Genomic DNA, 20,884 nt, shown 5'->3' with positions numbered 1-20,884 from the left:
TAGTAAACATGTTGTCAATAAAAGTGGATGATTTTGTTTATTTTATGTTTGTAACTACCCTGGTAGGTTGACTGATAACCTGAACCAGGTTGCAGGCTCTGGTTACAGTTTGAAGCTTTTTCTGTGGACAGCTTGAGTGGCTTGAGCTTGATGAAAGCCAGTCAATATTTAGGTCACCAATAAAATATACCTCTCTGTTGATATCACATATATTATCAAGCATTTCACACATAATATCCAGATACTGACTGTTAGAACTTGGTGGTCTATAGCAACTTCCCACAAGAATAGGCTTTAGGGGAGGCAGGTGCACCTGTAGCCATATTACTGTACTTCAACAGTATTTTACATGAGATCCTCTCAGAGATTTACAGGAATATGACTCAATTTAAAAAATGTATTTGTTCCCTCTGTCCTCCAGCCTCCAGCCTTGTCGCCGCATTGCTCCTACTTTAATTTGATCTGCCTACTGTAGTTTGCTTTGATTATTTATTGATTTAATTGTCTATTAGTTATTGAACATTTTTGAATGATTCATCTTTCTCAATTGAAATGTGAGTTCGTATTGACTTAAGTACAACCCAATAAAATGACCTTTGTAAGAGCTTGTGACAATCAAGAGCAGCACTGCTTAGGAGTCTGTTGAAGCAACCATGCATCAATCTAAGTAACATGATCAAAAAAATGCCCATCAAAATCCATCAGTTTAAGCTAGATATCTGTTTTTTTGCATGGCCTGCGTCTCAATCCACTGCATCCGCCTATGCCAGCCTTCCGCATCTGCGGTGGAAGGTGGAAGGTAGAAGGTGGAAGGTAGAAGGTGGTCGAGCTACAGAATTTTAGAGATTGAGGTTACTGTGCATTTTCCAGTAACTTAATGGCAGTTGGTCACTGGGAAGTTCATGTTCATGCCATTTTCAATAACTAACTGTCAGCTTGCTGCAAGTAGTTATTGTAAAATTCACAGTAACTTACTGTGGCTGATCTCTGTCATGCTCACTGACCTGAGGGTGTGGCACTAAAGTCAAATTGCTGCCAATCTAGAGTTTGAGGCTAGGTGAGGCTGGGTCTGCTCACAACAAAGAATGCTTAATCGTTATCACCAAATGAACGAGCTTTCCTGTAATTAAAAAATGTAATTAAAGGTACAGTAAGCTACTGGCAGCTAGTTGCCAGTGAGTTAATAGCAAGTAAAACACAGCTAGTGGCTATTAAGTTACTGTGAATTTTATAATAACCTACTGACAGCTGGTTCCTAATTCAATAACGCAATATTCACCACAACTTCAAGGCAAATAGCTTACATGAAGTTACAGATTGCAAAACTAACAATGTTAAAAGACATGCTCAACCTCTGACAACAAACATAACCATCCATGCTGGTCCAGCATGGTCTAGCTACATCAAACTCAGTTCCACTGTGATTTTCATTGTTCCCCTCTTATCAGGACCTGATTTAGACCTGGGACACCTGGTGTGTGCAATTAATTATCAGGTAGAACAGAAAACTAGCAGGCTCCGGACCTCTTAAGGAAAGAGTTGAATACCACTCGTCAAGCTGGTCTGCAAACCATGCCCATCCTTATCATATTTCCCAGTATGCTCTACTGCAGTTCGATTTTTTTAAATGTAAAATCAAATCAAATCAAATTGTATTAGTCACATGCGTCGAATACAACAGGTGTAGACCTTACAGTGAAATGCTTACTTATGAACCCCTAACCGACAGTGCAGTTTCAAAATGTATGGATAAAAATAAGAGATAAAAGTAACAAGTAATTAAAGAGGAGCAGTAGAAAATAACAATATATACAGGGGGGTGCCGGTACAGAGTCAATGTGCGGGGGCACCGGTTAGTTGAGGTAATATGTACATGTAGGTAGAGTTAATTAAAGTGTCTATGCAGAGATGACAACAGAGAGTGGCAGTGGTGTGGAGAGGAGAGGGGGGGGGCAATGTGAATAGTCTGGGTAGCCATTTGACTAGATGTTCAGGAGTCTTATGGCTTGGGGGTAGAAGCTGTTTAAAAGACTCTTGGACCTAGACTTGGCGCTCCAGTACTGCTTGCCGTGTGGTAGCAGAGAGAACAGTCTATGACTAGGGTGTCTGGGAGTCTAACAATTTTCAGGGGCTTCCTCTGACACCGCCTGGTATAGAGGTCCTGGATGGCAGGAAGCTTGGCCCCAGTGATGTACTGGGCCGTTCGCACTACCCTCTGTAGTGCCTTGCGGTCGGAGGCCGAGCAGTTGCCATACCAGGCAGTGATGCAACCAGTCAGGATGCTCTCGATGGTGCAGCTGTAGAACCTTTTGAGGATCCGAGGACCCATGCCAAGTCTTTTCAGTCTCCTGAGGGGGAATAGGTTTTGTCATGCCCGCTTCACGACAGTCATGGTGTGCTTGGACCATGTTAGTTTGTTGGTGATGTGGACACCAAGGAACTTGAAGCTCTCAACCTGCTCCACTGCAGCCCCGTCGATGAGAATGGGGGTGTGCTCGGTCCTCTTATTCCTGTAGTCCACAATCATCTCGTTTGTCTTGATCACGTTGAGGGAGAGGTTGTCGTCCTGGCACCACACGGCCAGGTCTCTGACCTCCTCCCTATTGGCTGTCTCATTGTAGTTGGTGATCAGGCCTACCACTGTTGTGTCATCGGCAAATTTAATGATGGTGTTGGAGTCGTGCCTGGCCGTGCCGGCCCGTCAGGAAGTCCAGGATCCAGTTGCAGAGGGAGGTGTTTAGTCCCAGGGTCCTTAGCTTATTGATGAGCTTTGAGGGCACTATGGGGTTGAACGCTGAGCTGTAGTCAATGAATAGCATTCTCACGTAGATGTTCCTTTTGTCCAGGTGGGAAAGGGCAGTGTGGAGTGCAATAGAGATTGCATCATCTGTGGATCTGTTAGGGCGGTATGCAAATTGGAGTGGGTCTAGGGTTTCTGGGATGATGGTGTTGATGTGAGCCATGACCAGCCTTTCAAAGCACTTCATGGCTACAGACATGAGTGCTACGGGTCGGTAGTCATTTAGGCAGGTTACCTTAGTGTTCTTGGGCACAGGCACTATGGTGGTCTGCTTAGAAACATGTTGGTATTACAGACTCAGACAGGGAGAGGTTGAAAATGTCAGTGAAGACACTTGCTAGTTGGTCAGCGCAGTTTGTTTCAATATCTGTGTTTTTGAATATACATTGATTAATTCAGATAGTCTCATTTCTAACACTGGCAGTCATTCTGATTGCATATTGTGGGTGAATAAAAGTTCCAATTGTTGGATATCCGCACTCAGGTTGGATTCCAATAAGATTTCAAAATCCTTTTGCAAGCCAGCACAAAGTGACTTGATGCTGGTTTTGCTAGCGACCAGCACATGCCAGTACGCTGGTAACCAGTGTTCAAAACACAGCGAAGGCTGGTCACCAGCAAAAACACAACAAAGGATGGTCATCAGCGAAAACACAGTGAAGGCTGGTCACTAGTGAAAGCACAACGACGGCTGGTTACCAGCTAAAACACAACGAAGGCTGGTCCCCAGCCTATACTGGTCTATTTCAGCAGGGACACAATAAGGTTTTCTCTAATTATACAGACTACACACACACACATCAACCTGACAATTAACCAGACAACATTTTATGAAGGTTTCGTTCGGGAGGAAAAAAGTGACAGCGGAGCAAGTCACAAAGCCTGCGCCAGTCACAAGAATCACAGCGGCCTTGTGTGTGATGAAATCCTGCGGCCTTGCCTCTCTGGACCTCTGTGTTAAAAGCTCTTTGTGTCCCGGAAATTACTTTATGAACCCCTGAAAGACACTCCAGAGCTCCTATTCAGCCCCGACTGATAGCTTCACTGCTCCACTGTTTCGTCAGAGCAGAAGTTTATTTCTCCTTTTGAATTGTCCTCACCTTGTCCTTCGTTTTCCTTTTCAGTCCCGCTCTCCTTTTGTGGTTTCTTCTCGTTCACTGGGACATCAGACTGTCTGCTTTCTGTGAGCCAAACACAAAATAATGATCAAGGTTTCCTCTATGGAGGTTATTCATCAAACTTAGCATCCTGACATTTGCTTTGGTTTAGTTCATAAAACAAATGAAGAAAGATTTGATGGATGCCTGATACTCTGTAGGTCACTCAAGCAGAAAACCGCAAAGGTTGCTAAATCCCAATGAGCAAAATTTGACATGAGATGTATTTTTCTGGTAAAAGTCTAGTTTAAGAGGTATCAGTTAAGCACATTACAACCAGGTAAATCTGTTTTATTTACGACATCAATGCCTGGGAAGAACATCATATTTTGGTTGTTACCTGGTCAGGTAAAGACATTGCTAAAATATGTAGATTTCTTTGTGTGTTTTTGATCTCTCTGGCGATACAAGCCTACAAGTTGGAAATGCAATGGAGTGGTAGGGTTTCATGTACAAGCCCACTAGGTCTTGTAGTGTTAAAGCCTTGCACTCAGCCATCTCTACAATCCCAAACCTCAGTTGGAAAAAACAGGCCTGTTTTTCATTCTGTCTTTCAAGGTTTCTGGAAATCAGTTTGTTTGAATATGCTCACACTGTGGGGACTGGTAGTGCGGTGTGTGTGTGTGTTCGCGTGCGTGAGTGTGTGCGAATCATATTTACGTGTGTGTTTTTGTTTATGTCTGACCGGACTAGGTTGTTTATACTCATACCTAGGCTGATGGAGCCAGATAAAAGCAGAAATACTTAACATTTGTCTCCACGGCCTTGAGACTTCACACAGGCCTTGACTGCAGAGCTCCGCTTTGTAAACACAGTTCCCTCCAGTTGCTGTGTGTTTTGACAGGAAACAACGAAGCTGATCAAACACTGGCTCAGACGGCCACTGCTGCGCTGAGACCGAATTGTGGTTCCTTCAACTCGAAGGAAATGTGAAAAATAAACAGCAATGGAGTTGAGTCCCACTGATGTTCAAGCGTAGGTGGTTTTGTTTTAATTCTGTTCATGTGGACGTGTCAGCAGCTGTCCCTAAAATAAAACCACGGTGAGCATAAATTCTTATCTTTACATAAGTCTCAGGCTTTGTAGAGGAAGCAGAAGCATAGACACACACATACACAGGTACAATACACACACATGCACAATTTCACACAAGCATGTACATCTACTCACACAGACGCACATACATACAGTACCAGTCAAACATTTTGGACACACCTATGAAATAACACAAAAAAAGTGTTAAACAAATCAGAATATGTTTTATATTTGAGATTCTTCAATGTAGCCGCCCTTTACCTTAATGACAGCTTTGCACACTCTTGGCATTCTCTCAACCAGCTTCTTGAGGTAGTCACCTGGAATGCATTTCAATTAACAGGTGTGCCTTGTTAAAAGTTAATTTGTGGAATTTCTTTCCTTCTTAATGCGTTTGAGCCAATCAGTTGTGTTGTGACAAGGTAGGGTGGTATACAGAAGATAGCTCTATTTGGTAAAAGACCAAGTCCATATTATAGTACAGCTCAAATAAGCAAAGAGAAACGACAGTCCATCATTACTTTAATACATGAAGGTCAGTCAATACCGAACATTTCAAAAACTTTGGACGTTTCTTCAAATGCAGTTGCAAAAACCATCAAGCGCTATGATGAAACTGGCTCTCATGAGGACCGCCACAGGAAAGGAAGACCCAGAGTTACCTCTGCTGTAGAGGATAAGTTAATTTGAGTTACCAGCCTCAGAAATTGCAGCCCAAATAAATGCTTCACAGAGTTCAAGTAACAGACACATCTCAACATCAACTCTTCAGAGGAGACTGTGTGAATCAGGCCTTCATGTTCGAATTGCTGCAAAGAAACCACTACTAAAGGACACCAATAAGTGTTCTGTAGCGATACGCCATCCCATCTGGTTTGGGCTTAGTGGGACTATCATTTGTTTTTCAGCAGGACAATGACTCAGAACATACCCCCAGGCTGTGTAAAGGCTTTTTATTTTTATTTTACCTTTATTTAACTTGGCAAGTCAGTTAAGAACAAATTCTTATTTTCAATGACGGCCTAGGGACAGTGGGTTAACTGCCTTGTTCAGGGGCAGAACGCCAGATTTGTACCTTGTCAGCTCGCGGATTCGATCTTGCAACCTTTCGGTTACTAGTCCAATGCTATTTGACCAAGAAGGAGAGTGATGGAGTGTTGCATCAGATGACCTGGCCCCCACAATCACCCAACCTCAACCCAATTGAGATGGTTTGGGATGAGTTGGACCGCAGAGCGAAGGAAAAGCAGCCAACAAGTGCTCAGCATATGTGGGAACTCCTTCAAGACTTTTGGAAAAGCATTCCTCAAGAAGCTGGTTGAGAGAATGCCAAGAGTGTGGAAAGCTGTCATCAAGGCAGAGGATGGCTACTTTGAAGAATATAAAATCTAAAATATCTATATTTTTTGTAACTACATGATTCCATATGTGATATTTCACAGTTTTGATGCCTTCACTATTATTCCACAATGTAGAAAATAGTAAAAATAAAGAAAACCCTTGAATGAGTAGTTGTGTCCAAACGTTTGACTGGTACTGCACAGATACACACACACACACACACACACATATATATGCACATATGTAAAGTTAAACACACATGCATGCACATATACAGACGCATGCACACTCACACAGGAAAGTTTTGTGTGGCCTGTACAATAATTTAAGACTTAGTTGTGATAACATCATTGGCAGTAGACAACAGGGAGTGGAAAATAACAACCCATTAGCTGGATGGGTTCAAGGAGAGGGTTAGGACAGGAGAGAGAGAGAGAGAGAGAGAGAGAGAGAGATATGGGAAAGAGAAATGGGAAAGAGGAGGAGAGGCTGTGTGTGTGTGTGTGAGAGAGAGAGAGCGAGAGATCACCGCTAACAACTTAGGCTATGTTGCAAATAAGGGAAAGGGTCAGTTGGGGAGAGAGAGAGAGAGAGAGAGAGAGAGAGAGAGAGAGAGAGAGAGAGAGAAAGAAAGAGCGAGAGAGAGAGAGAGAGAGCGAGAGAGAGAGAGAGAGAGAGAGAGAGAGAGAGAGAGAGAGAGAGAGAGAGAGAGAGAGAGAGAGGAAACATGAGACAAAGAAATACAAATGTGGCAGAAGGAGATTGTGCCTGCCTTCCTGCCTGTTCTGCAGAGATATAACTCTTGGCTCCCCTCTTGTGGTTGCTTGAAAAAATACAAAAGGCAGAGCACACTTCACTACTCAGCTACTGCGTACGGCGCATAAAACTACCTCAAAATTCATTAGAATTTATCTAGATGGTTGTGAGATCTACCTGGACATTCATTGAAGCAATTTGAGTGTTTCCGCCAACGCTTTGAGCACTCAAATGTTATATCACCACAGGACTACATTTAGTGTACGCTACTTTTATGATAATGTATTGGGAACGATCCACTGTACTGGGAGCATATCAGAGTAACTGACATTTGTGTGATCAACATGTTTATTGATTTTTCACAGACAAAAAAAACAAGATTAAAACATTAGATAGAATGTCATGTTCTCTTCACGAAAACATGAGAATAGTACAGATGTCTTCACTCTCCACTGCGTTTCCACCTAAATGTTGATATTACATCACTGCAGCTGTTTGAAAGCTGTTTCGTTTCATCATAAGAGTACGGTGTGTAGGGGGAACTGAGAGGATAGACAGAGTCTGAGTGAAGATAATACCAAAGTAGGAAAAGTAGCAACAGTAACACTAATTTTCCATTAGGGTTAAAAACATAGCCACACACACTCCCTCCTCGTCCATCCCTGTTCAGAGGCTGTTTTTAAAACTAGGGGGACAGTGAAACTGTCTAGTACTGGAGGAGAGCTGGGTTAAGTTGGTTGGACCTCAGTAACAACACGGTTTCTGAGTGCAGTCGTTTGAGCGGTCCCTGAGGTGAGCGGTCCCTGAGGTGCTCCTAGGCCCCCAGCAGCAGCACCAGCAGCAATAGTAGTAGAAGTAGAAGCAGCAGCAACAGTAGCAGCAGTAACAGCAGTAGTAACAGTAGCAGCAGTAACAGCAGTAGTAGAAGTAGCAGCAGTAACAGCAGTAGTAACAGTAGCAGCAGTAACAGCAGTAGTAACAGTAGCAGCAGCAGTAGCAGCAGTAGCAGTGGGGAGCTGCAGGTCAGTGGAGATCTGGAGCAGGGGAGTACTGATCTCACTGGACTGCAGGCCGCTGGCCACCCTCAGCAGGCAGCTGAGCACCATGTCTTTGGCCCGGCCTGCTTCTAGGTGGCCCTCACGGCTCAGCTGCAACGTGATCTGATCCAGGCTGGTCAGAAGCAGCTCTGAAGCCAACAGATGGCTGGGGAAACCCTCATTACAACCCCCTTCCCGGGCCATGCTCTCCAGCATGTACTGCTGGTACAGGTCCAGTAGCTTGTGCTCCAGGTAGCGGTTGAGCAGTGAGTTGGAGAGGGGCCCCTCACACCCCTGGAGGAGGAAGCTCCGGTAGCGGCCGCTCCCCGCCCTCCAGCGGGAGGATCCCAAGCCTGAGCCCCCCTGGAGAGGACACAGTGGCCTGTCTTCAGAGGCCCGATCTGGGGGAGAGTCATCTGCGGCTGGGAGGACGTCACAGGAATAGAGGAAGGGGCCGTCGGCCTGGGTATCGCTGCAGGGCAGGAGCTCCCCATCGTGGTCCGAAAGAGGCAGCACCTGGTCCCCCCCGATGTGGAGGTCGCTGTAGTTCTGACAGATGCTCTGGCAGGAAGAGGGCACCAGGAAAGGGACGTCGCCACCAGAACGAGCCTGCCCAGGGATCTCCATCTCTGGGGAAATGTGTCTGCCAGGATGGGGCCTCTGGGAATGCAGGGCCTGCTGTAGAGAAGAACCCTGGGGCTGGATTTGGGCACTCACCCGGGAGGGCCTCTGGTCTTGGGCCACTCTAGGCAGGATGGAGTGGTCCTTTCTGCTTGGCTGGCCTGGAGAGGCCTGGAGTGTGAAGAGCGGGGCGGCTTTAACCGGCTGTGAGCCAGCCCTCACACTACTCGTGGGGGGCTCTATCACAGGGGGGAGAGGGTCCAGTCTCTCCTGGTCACTACAGTAGGTCATGCTCCATAGTATGCTCTCACACAGCATGGCTGGAAAGGAATACACATATACAGCCGTTTGGTCAGTTTACAGCAGCTTGTGGATAAATTGTCTTTGGTCAGTTTACAGCAGCTTGTGGATAAATTGTCTTTGGTCAGTTTACAGCAGCTTGTGGATAAATTGTCTTTGGTCAGTTTACAGCAGATTGTGGATAAAGTGTCTTTGAATCCCTTTTGAATATATTTGTTTACATTTTACAATGTATTCATACACTGGGCAGTAATATGCATTTTTGTTTTGACTCCTTACCTTCAAATTCAAACGATGCAACACGTGAAATGACGCAACACTCTTCAAGCAGTCATGCAGTCCACCAACTGTTGCTCTGAGTTGGATGTGTGTTCCTCTCCTCGCTGTATTCATGTCAGTGTCTCCAGTGTCTCCAGGTCTATTGTACCAAGCCAGTGCAGTACCATAGAGCAGTGTGAGTGAGTGGTTGTGACAAGGTAGGTACCATTGCTTTAAGCTTTATACAAGACCAAGAGGAAGTGAGAGGGCTGTCTTCCATGTCCTCCATCATAGCATCTGTGAATGTCCTGAACATGAAACAATACAGTTTTGTTTTCCACTGAAAAAAAGCACAGGTGAGGGGTTTAAAAGAGGATGGAAAGACTGATTTAAGGAGAAAGAAACTTCACACTAAGCCGAACAAATTTAAATTGGACTCTTTCTATCACCTTATGTCTCAAACTGACAGAAAGTGTGTGTGTGTGTGTGTGTGTGTGTGTGTGTGTGTGTGTGTGTGTGTGTGTGTGTGTGTGTGTGTGTGTGTGTGTGTGAGCGGGCGCGCCATGACAAAACGTCTGGTCTGTTTACAGGTGACAGAAAGGGAAGTGTGGCCTCACGCTCCAGCCTGGTGTCATGCAACCACAACTCATCATTTCCTGTTTGAAACCCAAGACTCTGGGCAGCTCAGTGTTATGCTGGAAACCAGACCCTGCATAGTCAGTCAGGTCTGCTCTGTCACATTGTGTAACCATAGGTGCCATGGAGGGTTGAGCCTATCTGATAAGGGAATCAATTAATGTGTTGGGGGATCCCTCAGTCTACAATCTATATACTGTATAGTTCTATTGCGGTCATGAAAAGATTTGCAGAGTAGGGGGGGTTGTTTTCTTGTGTTCATTCTCCAGTCTAGGGCTCCTTAATCAATAGATGAGTCAATGCAGATTGCAGATCTTCGCCTTGCGTCTGTTGGCCAGCAGAGAACCAGCGCAACAATGGTGTTCACAGGGCCTGAAACATGACACCGCAGTCACCTTAATTATTTATTTGGAGGGGAAATTTAGACAGATATTACGCATAATTTAATAAATTACGGATTACACTAACACTGAAAGTGTGGACCTGTACAGACACTGGAACAGTGTTAAATTCACACACTGCTTATTGTAAAGCCTTATTTACGAGAGTGACTTGCCTTTCGACTGAATTGTAGTTACCACCCACGACTGTATTTGTTAGTGACATTCGTTCATTTTCAGTCCTATGGACTTCACCAAGCGTTTTCCTACTGGAGGAAAATGTTATCATTAAAGGTCCCGAACAGGCGTTCTGATTCCCATGTAAAATAGCCTTTTCAGTGAATTAAATGTCACCCATAATATTTTAGGAGGATAGAAATGCTCAAAGTCTTTGAAAAAACTACATGGAAGTTTGAAAAAACAGGCTGAGTTTTCAGGGAGCTTATATTAATGAGCTCGACTTGACTGACAGCTCTTTGAAACGCCTGTGTCAAAAAACTTGGATGCAGTGTTGCAGTAAAATCATCTAATTTGGTGATACAGAAAGCAACTCAAACATTGCAAATGCATTAATGGTGTCAATAGTTTTTTTTTATGTACATCTCCCATTTGGCTTGTCTTTTGTACTGCGGTTCACAGCAGCACTGTAGGATGTGTTGACATCACATCCTACAGTGCTTTTAAATTACCCTTCCACCCTTTTTGTTCCATGCTGGCTGAAGACCTAGCTAGCCTGTAACTAGCTAACACCAGACACAGATGAAAGGGGAAAGAAATACAGTGCTTTCAGAAAATATTCATACCCCTTGACTTATTCAACATATTTTTATTTTACCTTTATTTAACCAGGTAGGCCAGCAAAGCAGTGCGACAAAAAACAACAACACAGAGTTACACATAAACAAACGTATAGTCAAAAACACAATAGAAAAATCTATGTACAGTGTGTGAAAATGTAGAAGAGCAGGGAGGTAAGGCAATAAATAGACCATAGAGGTGAAATAATTACAATTTAGCATTAACACTGGAGTGATAGATGTGCAGATGATGATGTGCAAGTAGAGTTACTGGGGTACAAAAGAGCAAGAGGATAAATAACAATATGTGGAAGAGGTAGTTGGGTGTGCTATTTACAGATTGGCTGTGTACAGGTACAGTGATCGGTAAGCTGCTCAGACAGCTGGTGCTTAAAGTTAGGGAGGGAGATATAAGACTCCAGCTTCAGTGATTTTGGCAATTTGTTCCAGTCATTGGCACCAGAGAACTGGAAGGAAAGGCAGCCAAAAGAAGTGTTGGCTTTGGGGATGACCAGTGAAATATACCTGCTGGAGCGCATGCTATGGGTGGGTGTTGCTATGGTGACCAGTGAGCTGAGATAAGGCGGGGCTTTACCTAGAAAATACTTATAGATGACCTGGATCCAGTGGGTTTGGCGACGAATATGTAGTGAGGGCCAGCAAACGAGAGCATACAGGTCGCAGTGGTGGGTAGTATATGGGGCTTTGGTGACAAAACGGATGGCACTGTGATAGACTACATCCCGTTTGCTGAGTAGTGTTGGAGGCTAAGGATCAAGGATCGGCAGGATAGTCAGTTTTACGAGGGTACGTTTGGCAGCTTGAGTGAAGGGAGCTTTGTTGCGAAATAGGAAGCCGATAATAGATTTAATTTTGGATTTGAGATGCTTAACGTGAGTCTAGAAGGAGAGTTTAGAGTGTAACCAGACACCTAGGTATTTGTAGTTGTCCACGTATTCTAAGTCAGAACCGTCCAGAGTAGTGATGCTAGGCGTGCGGGCGGGTGCCAGCAACAATCAGTTGAAGAGCATGTATTTAGTTTTACTAGCATTTAAAAGCAGTTGGAGGCCACGGAAGGAGTGTTGTATGGCATTGAAGCTCATTTGGAGTTTTTTTTTAACACAGTGTCCAAAGAAGGGCCAAATGCATACAGAATGGTGTTGTCTGCGTAGAGGTGGACCAGAGAATCACCAGCAGCAAGAGCAACATCATTGATACATACAGAGAAAAGAGTCGGCCCGAGAATTGAACCCTGTGAAACCCCCATAGACACTGCCAGAGGTCCAGACAACAGGCCCTCCGATTTGACACACTGAACTCTATCTGAGAAGTAGGTGGTGAACCAGGCGAGGCAGTCATTTGAGAAACCAAGGCTATTGAGTCTTCTGATAAGAATGCAGAGATTGACAGAGTCGAAAGCCTTTGTCAGGTCGATGAAGACGGCTGCACAGTACTGTCGTTTAGGACCTTGAGCGTGGCTGAGGTGCACCCATGACCAGCTCGGAAACCAGATTGCATAGCGGAGAAGGTACGGTGGGAATCGAAATTGTCGGTGATCTGTTTGCTAACTTGGCTATCGAAGACTTTAGAAAGGCAGGGCAGGATGGATATAAGTCTATAACAGTTTGGGTCTAGAGTGTCTACCCCTTTGAATAGGCTTTCCAATCTTTGGGGATTTCAGACGATACGAAAGAGAGGTTGAACAGGCTAGTAATAGGGGTTGCAACAATTTCGGCAGATCATTTTAGAAAGAGAGGGTCGAGATTGTCTAGCCCAGCTGATTTGTAGGGTCCAGATTTTGCAGCTCTTTCAGAACATCAGAGGTCTGGATTTGGGTGAAGGAGAAGCGGGGGGGGCTTGGGAAAGTTGCTGTTGGCCGGGGTTTGGGTAGCCAGGTGGAAAGCATGGCCAGCCATAGAAAAATGCTTTACCGGTGGAGGAGGTAGTCTTATTCTCCATAGACTTTACAGTGTCCCAAAACTTTTTAGAATTAGTGCTACAGGAAGCAAATTTCTGTTTGAAAAAGCTAGCCTTAGCTTTCCTAACTGACTGAGTATATTGGTTCCTGACTTCCCTGAAAAGTTTCATATCGCGGGGACTATTCGATGCTAATACAGAACGCCACAGGATGTTTTTGTGCTGGTCAATGGCAGTCAAGTCTGGGGTGAACCAAGGGCTCTATCTGTTCTTAGTTCAATTTTTTTTTGAATGGGGCATGGAAAGCACTTTTAAAGAGCAACCAGGCATCCTCTACTGACAGGATGAGGCCAATATCCTTCCAGGATACCCGGGCCAGGTCAATTAGAAAGGCTGTGTTCCAGACTGAATATATATTTTTTTTAATAAATAAGAAAATCACACATCTACACACCTTACCACATAATGAAAAGGTGAAAACATATTTGTAGAATTTTTTGCATATTTATTGAACATGAATTACAGAAATGTCTAATTTAGTTGATTTCGGAAGTTTACACTTAGGTTGGAATAATTAAAACTTGTTTTTCAACCACTCCACAAATTTCTTGTTAACAAACAATAGTTTTGGCAATTTGGCTACTTTGTGCATGACACAAGTAATACTTCCAACAATTGTTTACAGACAGATTATTTCACTTAAAATTCACTGTATCACAATTCCAGTGGGTCAAAAGTTGAGATACACTAAGTTGACTGTGCCTTTAAACAGCTTGGAAAATTCCAGAAAATTATGTCATGGCTTTAGAAGCTTCTGATAGGCTAATTGACATCATTTGAGTAAATTGGAGGTGTACCTGTGGATGTATTTCAAGGCCTACCTTCAAACTCAGTGCCTCTTTGCTTGACATCATGGGAAAAATGAAAATAAATCAGCCAAGACCTAAGAAAAACAATTGTAGACCTCCACAAGTCTGATTCATCCTTGGGAGCAATTTCCAAACGCCTGAAGGTACCACGTTCATCTGTACAAACAAGAGTACGCAAGTATAAACACCATGGGACCACGCAGACGTCATACCGCTCAGGAAGGAGACACGTTCTCTCTCCTAGAGATGAACATACATGGTGCGAGTAGTGAAAATCAATCCCAATCAAGTCCACAAATTCTGGCACCAGTACTGTCACGTCCTGACCAGTAAAGGGGTTATTTGTTATTGTAGTTTGGTCAGGACGTGGCAGGGGGTGTTTGTTTCATGTGGTTCGGGGTTTGTTGGGCTATGGTATTATGTAAGAGGGGTGTTTGTTTAGTGTTCCGGGGTTTTGGTCTATGTTCTAGGTTAGTGTTTTTCTATGTTCAGTCTAGTTTTCTACTTCTATGTTTAGGGTTTGTTGTTTGACCTTCAATTGGAGGCAGCTGTTCCTCGTTGCCTCTGATTGAAGGTCCTATGTATAGGGGTATTTTTGTAATGGGATTTGTGGGTAGTTGTTTCCTGTTTTGTGTCCTGACAGGACTGTTTAGTGTCGTTTGATATGGGATTTGTTTGTTTTTACTTCTTTTGATTTAATGAAGATGAGTATACATGTTCCCGCTGCACCTTGGTCTTATCCTTAGGACGCCCGTTACAAGTACAGTATCTATCTAGCTATGTAAACCACGCTCCTCTGCATACTTTGATTTGGTTTCATCCAAATATCATCCAACTTCATGAAAGACATGATTTTGACTGTTCGTGTTCTTCAAAATTTAGAACTCTTACATTTTAAACTTTAAAACTCTTTAGAAAAATAAATTAAATGTATCATAATGCCTTACTTTGATGGCAAAGTGCTACCCTAACACAGCTGGTGTTAGGACCCTCATTGTTTACAAGCCTTTCTGCAGATCTGCAATCACACTAGGCTAGGCTGGCTTGTAAAGTGATATGTAATTCCTTCCTATTGTAATCCAGCCAGTTAGGACTGCCACCGTTTGGACATCTGACAGTTGGAATTTCTATTCACCCGCAACCTGCATTCAGAATGTCTGTTAGGGTTAGGAATATTGTGTGGAGACTACCTAATATAAGGGCACAAGGTGAGACCCAGATGCAGACACAGGAGGCAGATGGTTTGAGTCTTTGATATTTGTTATAATCCAAAGGGGTAGGCAAGAGATTGGTCATGGACAGGCAAAAGGTCAAAACCAGTTCAGAGTCTAGGAGGTACAGAGTGGCAGGCAGGCTCGAGGTCAAGGCAGGGAGGTGGGTAACAGAATCCAGAAATAGGCAAGGGTCAAAACCAGGAGGACTAGCAAAAAGAGAATAGAAAAAGCAGGAGCACAGGAAAACCACGCTGGTTGACTTGAACATACAAGACGAACTGGCACAGAGAGACAGGAAACACGAATAAATACACCGGGGAAAATAAGCGACACCTGGAGGGGGTGGAGACAATCACAAGGACAGGTGAAACAGATCAGGGCGTGACACCTAAACCATTTAAACTGGAACAACCATTTCAGTAATGTGTGCAATGAATCTAACTAACTGATTGGATTAGTTTAGAAAAATGTATGTGCTGCATCTTTGTGTAGATTAAAATTAATCAATCAATGTGCATGCAAAAACACAGATATTAAAAACAATCCTAAAAAAATCTAGCTGCAGTAGAGCATGCTGGTTAAATCTGATAATGAAGGGCGTGGTTTTGATGAGAAGGCTTTAGTCTCCACAGAGAAAAAAAAAGATATAATCACACTCTCACACACAACACTGGTTATTTACACCCACACTGGGGTTATTTTACACCATTGGGTGTTAATTTTACTCTCAGAGACTTAATTTAACTCCTGAATCAACACTAGAAATGTTAGACTGAAAAATGCAACACTGGCCGATTTTCTGTGTATAAGCCACTGGGCAGAGAGACTACAGCGCGTGCGTTTTGGTGACACTGGGAGCTTGAGGTGCCCATAAAGACATTTGACACGGGACTGCTGTTCAATAGTAATGACACAGGAGCGGGTTGAGTTTCGAGGCCCGTTGCCATAGCACAGCCCCCCATAACACTGTAGTGATGGCCGGGAACGTTTTTTTTTAAGTGAGAGGAGTCCGAAGTTATCTTCTCTGCCAACCATACTCACGGGCAGTTTCATCCCCATGGACAAGACCAATGTCATACCGTCTTTTTTTGTTTGTTTTCTAATTGATTTCTGAGGAATGCTACTTGGAAACGGTTATGGGCACTTCGATTGAACTAACATTATCTTTTTTATAACTGTGAGTTACTCCACGCACAGGAGGGATGTTTAGGAAGATCAACAAAGCGCTCCGTCCCAACAATGGGCACAGGGCTCGTGATGGCAGTCCGCGGTCCGAGCAGGACTACCACAGCGCGTGCACCGTCAAGTTGGTGCGGAGCACCTCCATGCTCGTGGTGGGCCAGAGGAAGCAGTCATCCGTCAACTCCACACTGAAGCGGAGCAAAAGTTCTGTGAACGTCGAGTCCACCACCGCCTTGTATTATTACCAGAGGCAGGAGGACCGGATATGGCTCTACTCCCAGAATCAGAACTGCCTGGAGTATTTGGAAGAGCTGGTGGCGTTGAGACGGCAGTACACGAGGAGCGTCAACAACTTCAAAAGCAACGAGATGAAGGCCACAATTTCCCCCAAGAAGAAGCCTGCGCCTCCCCCGCCCAACTCCAAGGATGCACAGGTAGAAAGGCTTTGTGAAACACTTAATGGCTATGACCTCATCTCATAATTATCCTTGTCCTAAATGAAATTGTTGAACCACTGAATGCCTTCTACTAAAGAAATCGATAGACAATCATGTTCTCTCTTATGTTTTTTTTTTTTTAAAGATCATGAGGACCAAACCGTCTGCCCCTCCAATCCCCAATGAGGAGGACACTCTGGACTTCTTTGATGCTGTCATCGCGAGCTGTGACCCTGAGCACACGCGCAAGCCCCATGTAGACGATGGGCACGCTGACGTTGACTTCATTGGTGAGTTGTGTTTTGGTTTGAAGTACGATCAAGTTGCCTAAACAGTGAAGACAGTGGACAGCTACCTGGTGCTGATATAGAGATGCACAGCAAATTCTCCAGTGTTAAATCAACACTGACAATGTTACATTTAAACTGGGCCAGTGTCTATATGGGTCCAGATTTTTGAGTGTTAAAGGTCCTGAAGATCATTCTGATTTCCATGTAAAATAGCCTTTTGACTAACCACCGAACCTTTTTATGTGAGTAAAGTACATGTTAGATAAAAAAAATGTCATGACTGGCCTGATGGAAACAGAAGTATTTGCTGTAAACTTTCCAAATGTCAACAAAACAAAATACGCTAGCTAAGGTGGATCTTCTTGTGTCGGTAAAATGATATATGTGAGAAATGTAGGTGAAAATGATTTTATGCGCAAATATTGATGTACTGTAATAACCATCACATCGAGGTAAATTTGAAGTCATGCATTGAGATATTGTGTGGTCCTTCAACTAGGACTGGTTGGGAAAGCATGCAGTTTATTACACTACAGATGGAACAAGTTATGATGAACTTCACAGGGTGGTGAAAGTGCTTGATGCTGCTTTCCAATAAATATCGAGGGTCTGATTCTGGTGACATGATGATCAATGCTTGGCTGCCATTTGACAAATAAAAATAATCTCGCTCTTTTGTCCATAATAATCTCATCATGTAGGCTATATGTGCACTGTAGCCGGTTAGAGCGCACGTGCCAATACCAGAGTGGGCACACTCACTATATAACGCACATTTTTTTACTTGTATTTATTTGTGAATTTAACTGAAAACTGTACTTTTATGTGCACACGTCGTCACGCTGCATTTTATCTGCAACAAGTTAATTAGATGGAAACACATCTCTGGTGGGAAAATTCGCTAATTGTTTTAAAGCAGATTTTTAAATATTCGCATGAAAATCTGTCGCCAATTGCATGGAAACCTAGCTCTTAAATATCCCCCAGAATATTTTTTGGGGATGGAAATGCTCAAAATTACAGAAAGTCTACTTTCTCTCATGGCTAACTACCAGGAACTTTGAAAAGACAAGCTGAGTGGGCAGGGAGGTTATATTCAGGAGCTCACCTTGTCTGACAGCTCTTTGGAAGGACTATGTCAAGAAACCTGGATGCAGTGAGCAGTTACATAATCTCATGCAAATTTTATGATTCACAAAGCAATTTAAACAACATTGATGATGTCGTTTTTACACCTCCCGATGTCAATTTTACACCTCCCGTTTGACATCTCTTTTGCGTTTCACAGCAGCGCTAACAGATGTGTTAACATGACAAACATGTCAGCATTTTGAACTACCCTCCCTAGTAAATAACTAACACCAGATACATATGAAATTGGAAACATAAGAATCTTGGCCATAGATGAATAGTGTAAACTTTTAATTATATTTGCTGACACCCTACAGTCAAATTTTGTCACCAGTAGAGTAGCTATCTAGCTATATAAACCACGCCCCTCTGCAAACACGCAGTCTCCAATGTTGGTTACAAGGCGGTACTTATCTAAATTAGGTACGAGAATATCATGTTACCATTGGTGTATTAAAATGAGAGTTAGGGTGGTGTCACACTATCCCCTTAATCCCGCCTCCTGAAATGAAGTGTTTGACATGGGGGAGGGGACGAGTAACTTTATGCTCAAACTTTATCAATGTAGACACAACATACACAAAGCCATGCCCCAATATAATTTCCCAGTGTGCCTTGCCTTTTTGAGTGAATTGTAGAGTTACCACCCATGACTGTATTTGTTAGTGACAGAGACATGATTGTTGAATTCCTTCAATTTCAGTTTTGTGGACTTCACAAAGTGAGTTTTTGCTGTAGGCAAATGTAGCATTAAAATTAAACTGTTAATGACAGTACCTTACATATATCGTAAGGCCTTCCTTACTTTAACGCCAATGTTTTACCCCAACACAGTGGTGTTAAGAACCTACTGGTTTACCAATCACAGTATACTGACTTTCAAAGTGATAAATAATTCCTATTGGAATCCAGCCTGAGTTAGGACAGCCAACAGTTACACTGTTTATTCACACACAACCTGCAGTCAGAAAGATGTTAAAGGTTAGGAACATTGATGAAAGAGACTACCTTAACTATTTAAGTAATGGGTGAAATAAATCTAACTAATTGATTGGATTAGTTTAGAAAAATGTATGTTATGTATCTTTGTGTAGCATAAAATTAATCAATCAATGTACAGTGAGGGGGAAAAAAGTATTTGATCCCCTGCTGATTTTGTACGTTTGCCCACTGACAAAGAAATGATCAGTCTATAATTTTAATGGTAGGTTTATTTGAACAGTGAGAGACAGAATAACAACAAAAAAATCCAGAAAAACGCATGTCAAAAATGTTATAAATTGATTTGCATTTTAACGAGGGAAATAAGTATTTGACCCCCTCTCAATCAGAAAGATTTCTGGCCCCCAGGTGTCTTTTATACAGGTAACGAGCTGAGATTAGGAGCACACTCTTATTAAAGGGAGTGGGAAATAAGATAATGATGGGCATGGTTTTGATGAGAATGTTTTAGTCTCCACAGAATAAAACTGACAAAATCACAGTCAACTCTGGTTATTGACACCAACACTGGTAATATTTTAAATTAACTCTAACTCCTAAATCAACACTAGAAATGTAACACTGAAAAATCAACACAAGGTGTAGTGAAGACCTAGCTAGCTGGTGCTGATCTAGAGACAGTGAACAGCTTGTTGCAGTCTCAGAGTAATTGTAACTGTAATAGATCACAAACTACCCTTTAGTGTTTTTTTCTCTCGTAAAATTTGGATGTCCATTTTGAGAACTGACGTGAAGCCATCTCTCTCTTCATCAGTGGCCACCAGCACCAGTGAGCACGACCTCCACTCCAACTGGGTCATGCGGGTCCCACGGTGTCCCACAGATGAGTCCAAGCTGAAGAAGCCGGCCCCAACCAGCGAAAGCAGCAGCACAGCCAAGAAGAATAGTGACAACGGGACGACGAGCAGCCGACGACACCTACAGAGAAACCCTATCCACCTGCCCAAAGTGGTGGAGAGCGCCTTCCAGACATTGCGCTTCAAGCCAAAACTCAAAAAGAAGTAGTGGTAACTTGCTTGACCTGAGTTTCATAACAAGTACGGGAGTTATCTTGGGGAGGTCCTGCGACATGCAAGCATTCAGCTGGTGAGGAACTGGCAGGGAAACCACAAAATAACCATGGATAATAATATAGGAAGTGAGAGAGAGAAGTAGGCCTAGAGGAAGTGGGAACTGAGAGAAAGTGGCAGCCAATGATTATGGTATTGTGTTGGTGTGGACAGGCATAGCATGTGACATTGTTCGCTATGCCACCGGCCTGATAAATTATCCAGTCTGCTGTGGCCTGTGGGACTGAAACCCGATCCACGAAGGACCATGCGTAACTTGGACAGCGTAATTCCCAACAAACACTCTCATTACTTGGTTACTGTGACTAAACAGACCACCTACTCCACCTGACATCACAATCAGTCAAGTCTTTCAACTGAACAATGCAACTGTCCATTTTCTTTTCCAAGTATTTTTATTACACATTTAGACTTATTTTATCCAGGTTTACCTGTCGCATCAGTCTCTCTAGACTAGACGATCAACATCACTGTATGAAATGTAAGATGTTCACCATGTGCCTCAGACTGAATGATTACAATTATTCCTAAATATTAACCAAGGTATTGCAAATGGCACTGCTTATTTAGTTTTATACTGTAGTAGGCTACCATTGTACTGTTACAATATGATTTATCCTGTTAAGTCTATATTATTTATGTACATTAAAATGG

At 43.2% G+C, this 20,884-nt stretch overlaps 2 protein-coding genes across 2 annotated transcripts; one reads left to right on the top strand and one right to left on the bottom strand.

The window, feature by feature from the left end:
- Window positions 1-7,419: 7,419 nt before the first annotated feature.
- LOC106581993 (uncharacterized) lies at window positions 7,420-9,722 on the bottom strand. Its single transcript, XM_014164615.3, has 2 exons — window positions 9,327-9,722; window positions 7,420-9,067 (listed from the first exon to the last, which is right to left on the bottom strand). Exon 2 carries the CDS (start codon window positions 9,063-9,065, stop codon window positions 7,818-7,820), a length of 1,248 nt encoding a protein of 415 aa, XP_014020090.2. The 5' UTR covers window positions 9,066-9,067; window positions 9,327-9,722; the 3' UTR covers window positions 7,420-7,817.
- Window positions 9,723-13,533: 3,811 nt separating this feature from the next.
- Window positions 13,534-20,876, top strand: c9h13orf42 (chromosome 9 C13orf42 homolog). The gene is made up of 4 exons (XM_014164620.3): window positions 13,534-14,163; window positions 16,316-16,734; window positions 16,883-17,027; window positions 19,915-20,876. The coding sequence occupies exons 1-4, from the start codon at window positions 14,094-14,096 to the stop codon at window positions 20,163-20,165; spliced, it is 885 nt and encodes a 294-aa protein (XP_014020095.3). The 5' UTR covers window positions 13,534-14,093; the 3' UTR covers window positions 20,166-20,876.
- Window positions 20,877-20,884: the final 8 nt, after the last annotated feature.

This window comes from Salmo salar, chromosome 21 (genome assembly GCF_965601325.2).
Source record: "Salmo salar chromosome 21, fSalSal1, whole genome shotgun sequence".
In the NCBI taxonomy this organism is placed as follows: domain Eukaryota; kingdom Metazoa; phylum Chordata; class Actinopteri; order Salmoniformes; family Salmonidae; genus Salmo; species Salmo salar.
The sequence above is the reverse complement of the archived record's forward strand: the minus strand, read 5'-3'. Positions and strand labels throughout refer to the sequence as shown.

What these genes read in the sequence shown, in the direction of transcription:
- c9h13orf42 (XM_014164620.3), top strand. Translation starts at nt 14,094, where the DNA reads ATGGGACCACGCAGACGTCATACCGCTCAGGAAGGAGACACGTTCTCT. An exon ending in CCAACTCCAAGGATGCACAG is followed by an intron (nt 16,735 to 16,882) that starts GTAGAAAGGCTT and finishes TTTTTTTTAAAG; the next exon opens with ATCATGAGGACCAAACCGTC. An exon ending in CGCTGACGTTGACTTCATTG is followed by an intron (nt 17,028 to 19,914) that starts GTGAGTTGTGTT and finishes TCTCTTCATCAG; the next exon opens with TGGCCACCAGCACCAGTGAG.
- LOC106581993 (XM_014164615.3), bottom strand. Translation starts at nt 9,065, where the DNA reads ATGCTGTGTGAGAGCATACTATGGAGCATGACCTACTGTAGTGACCAG.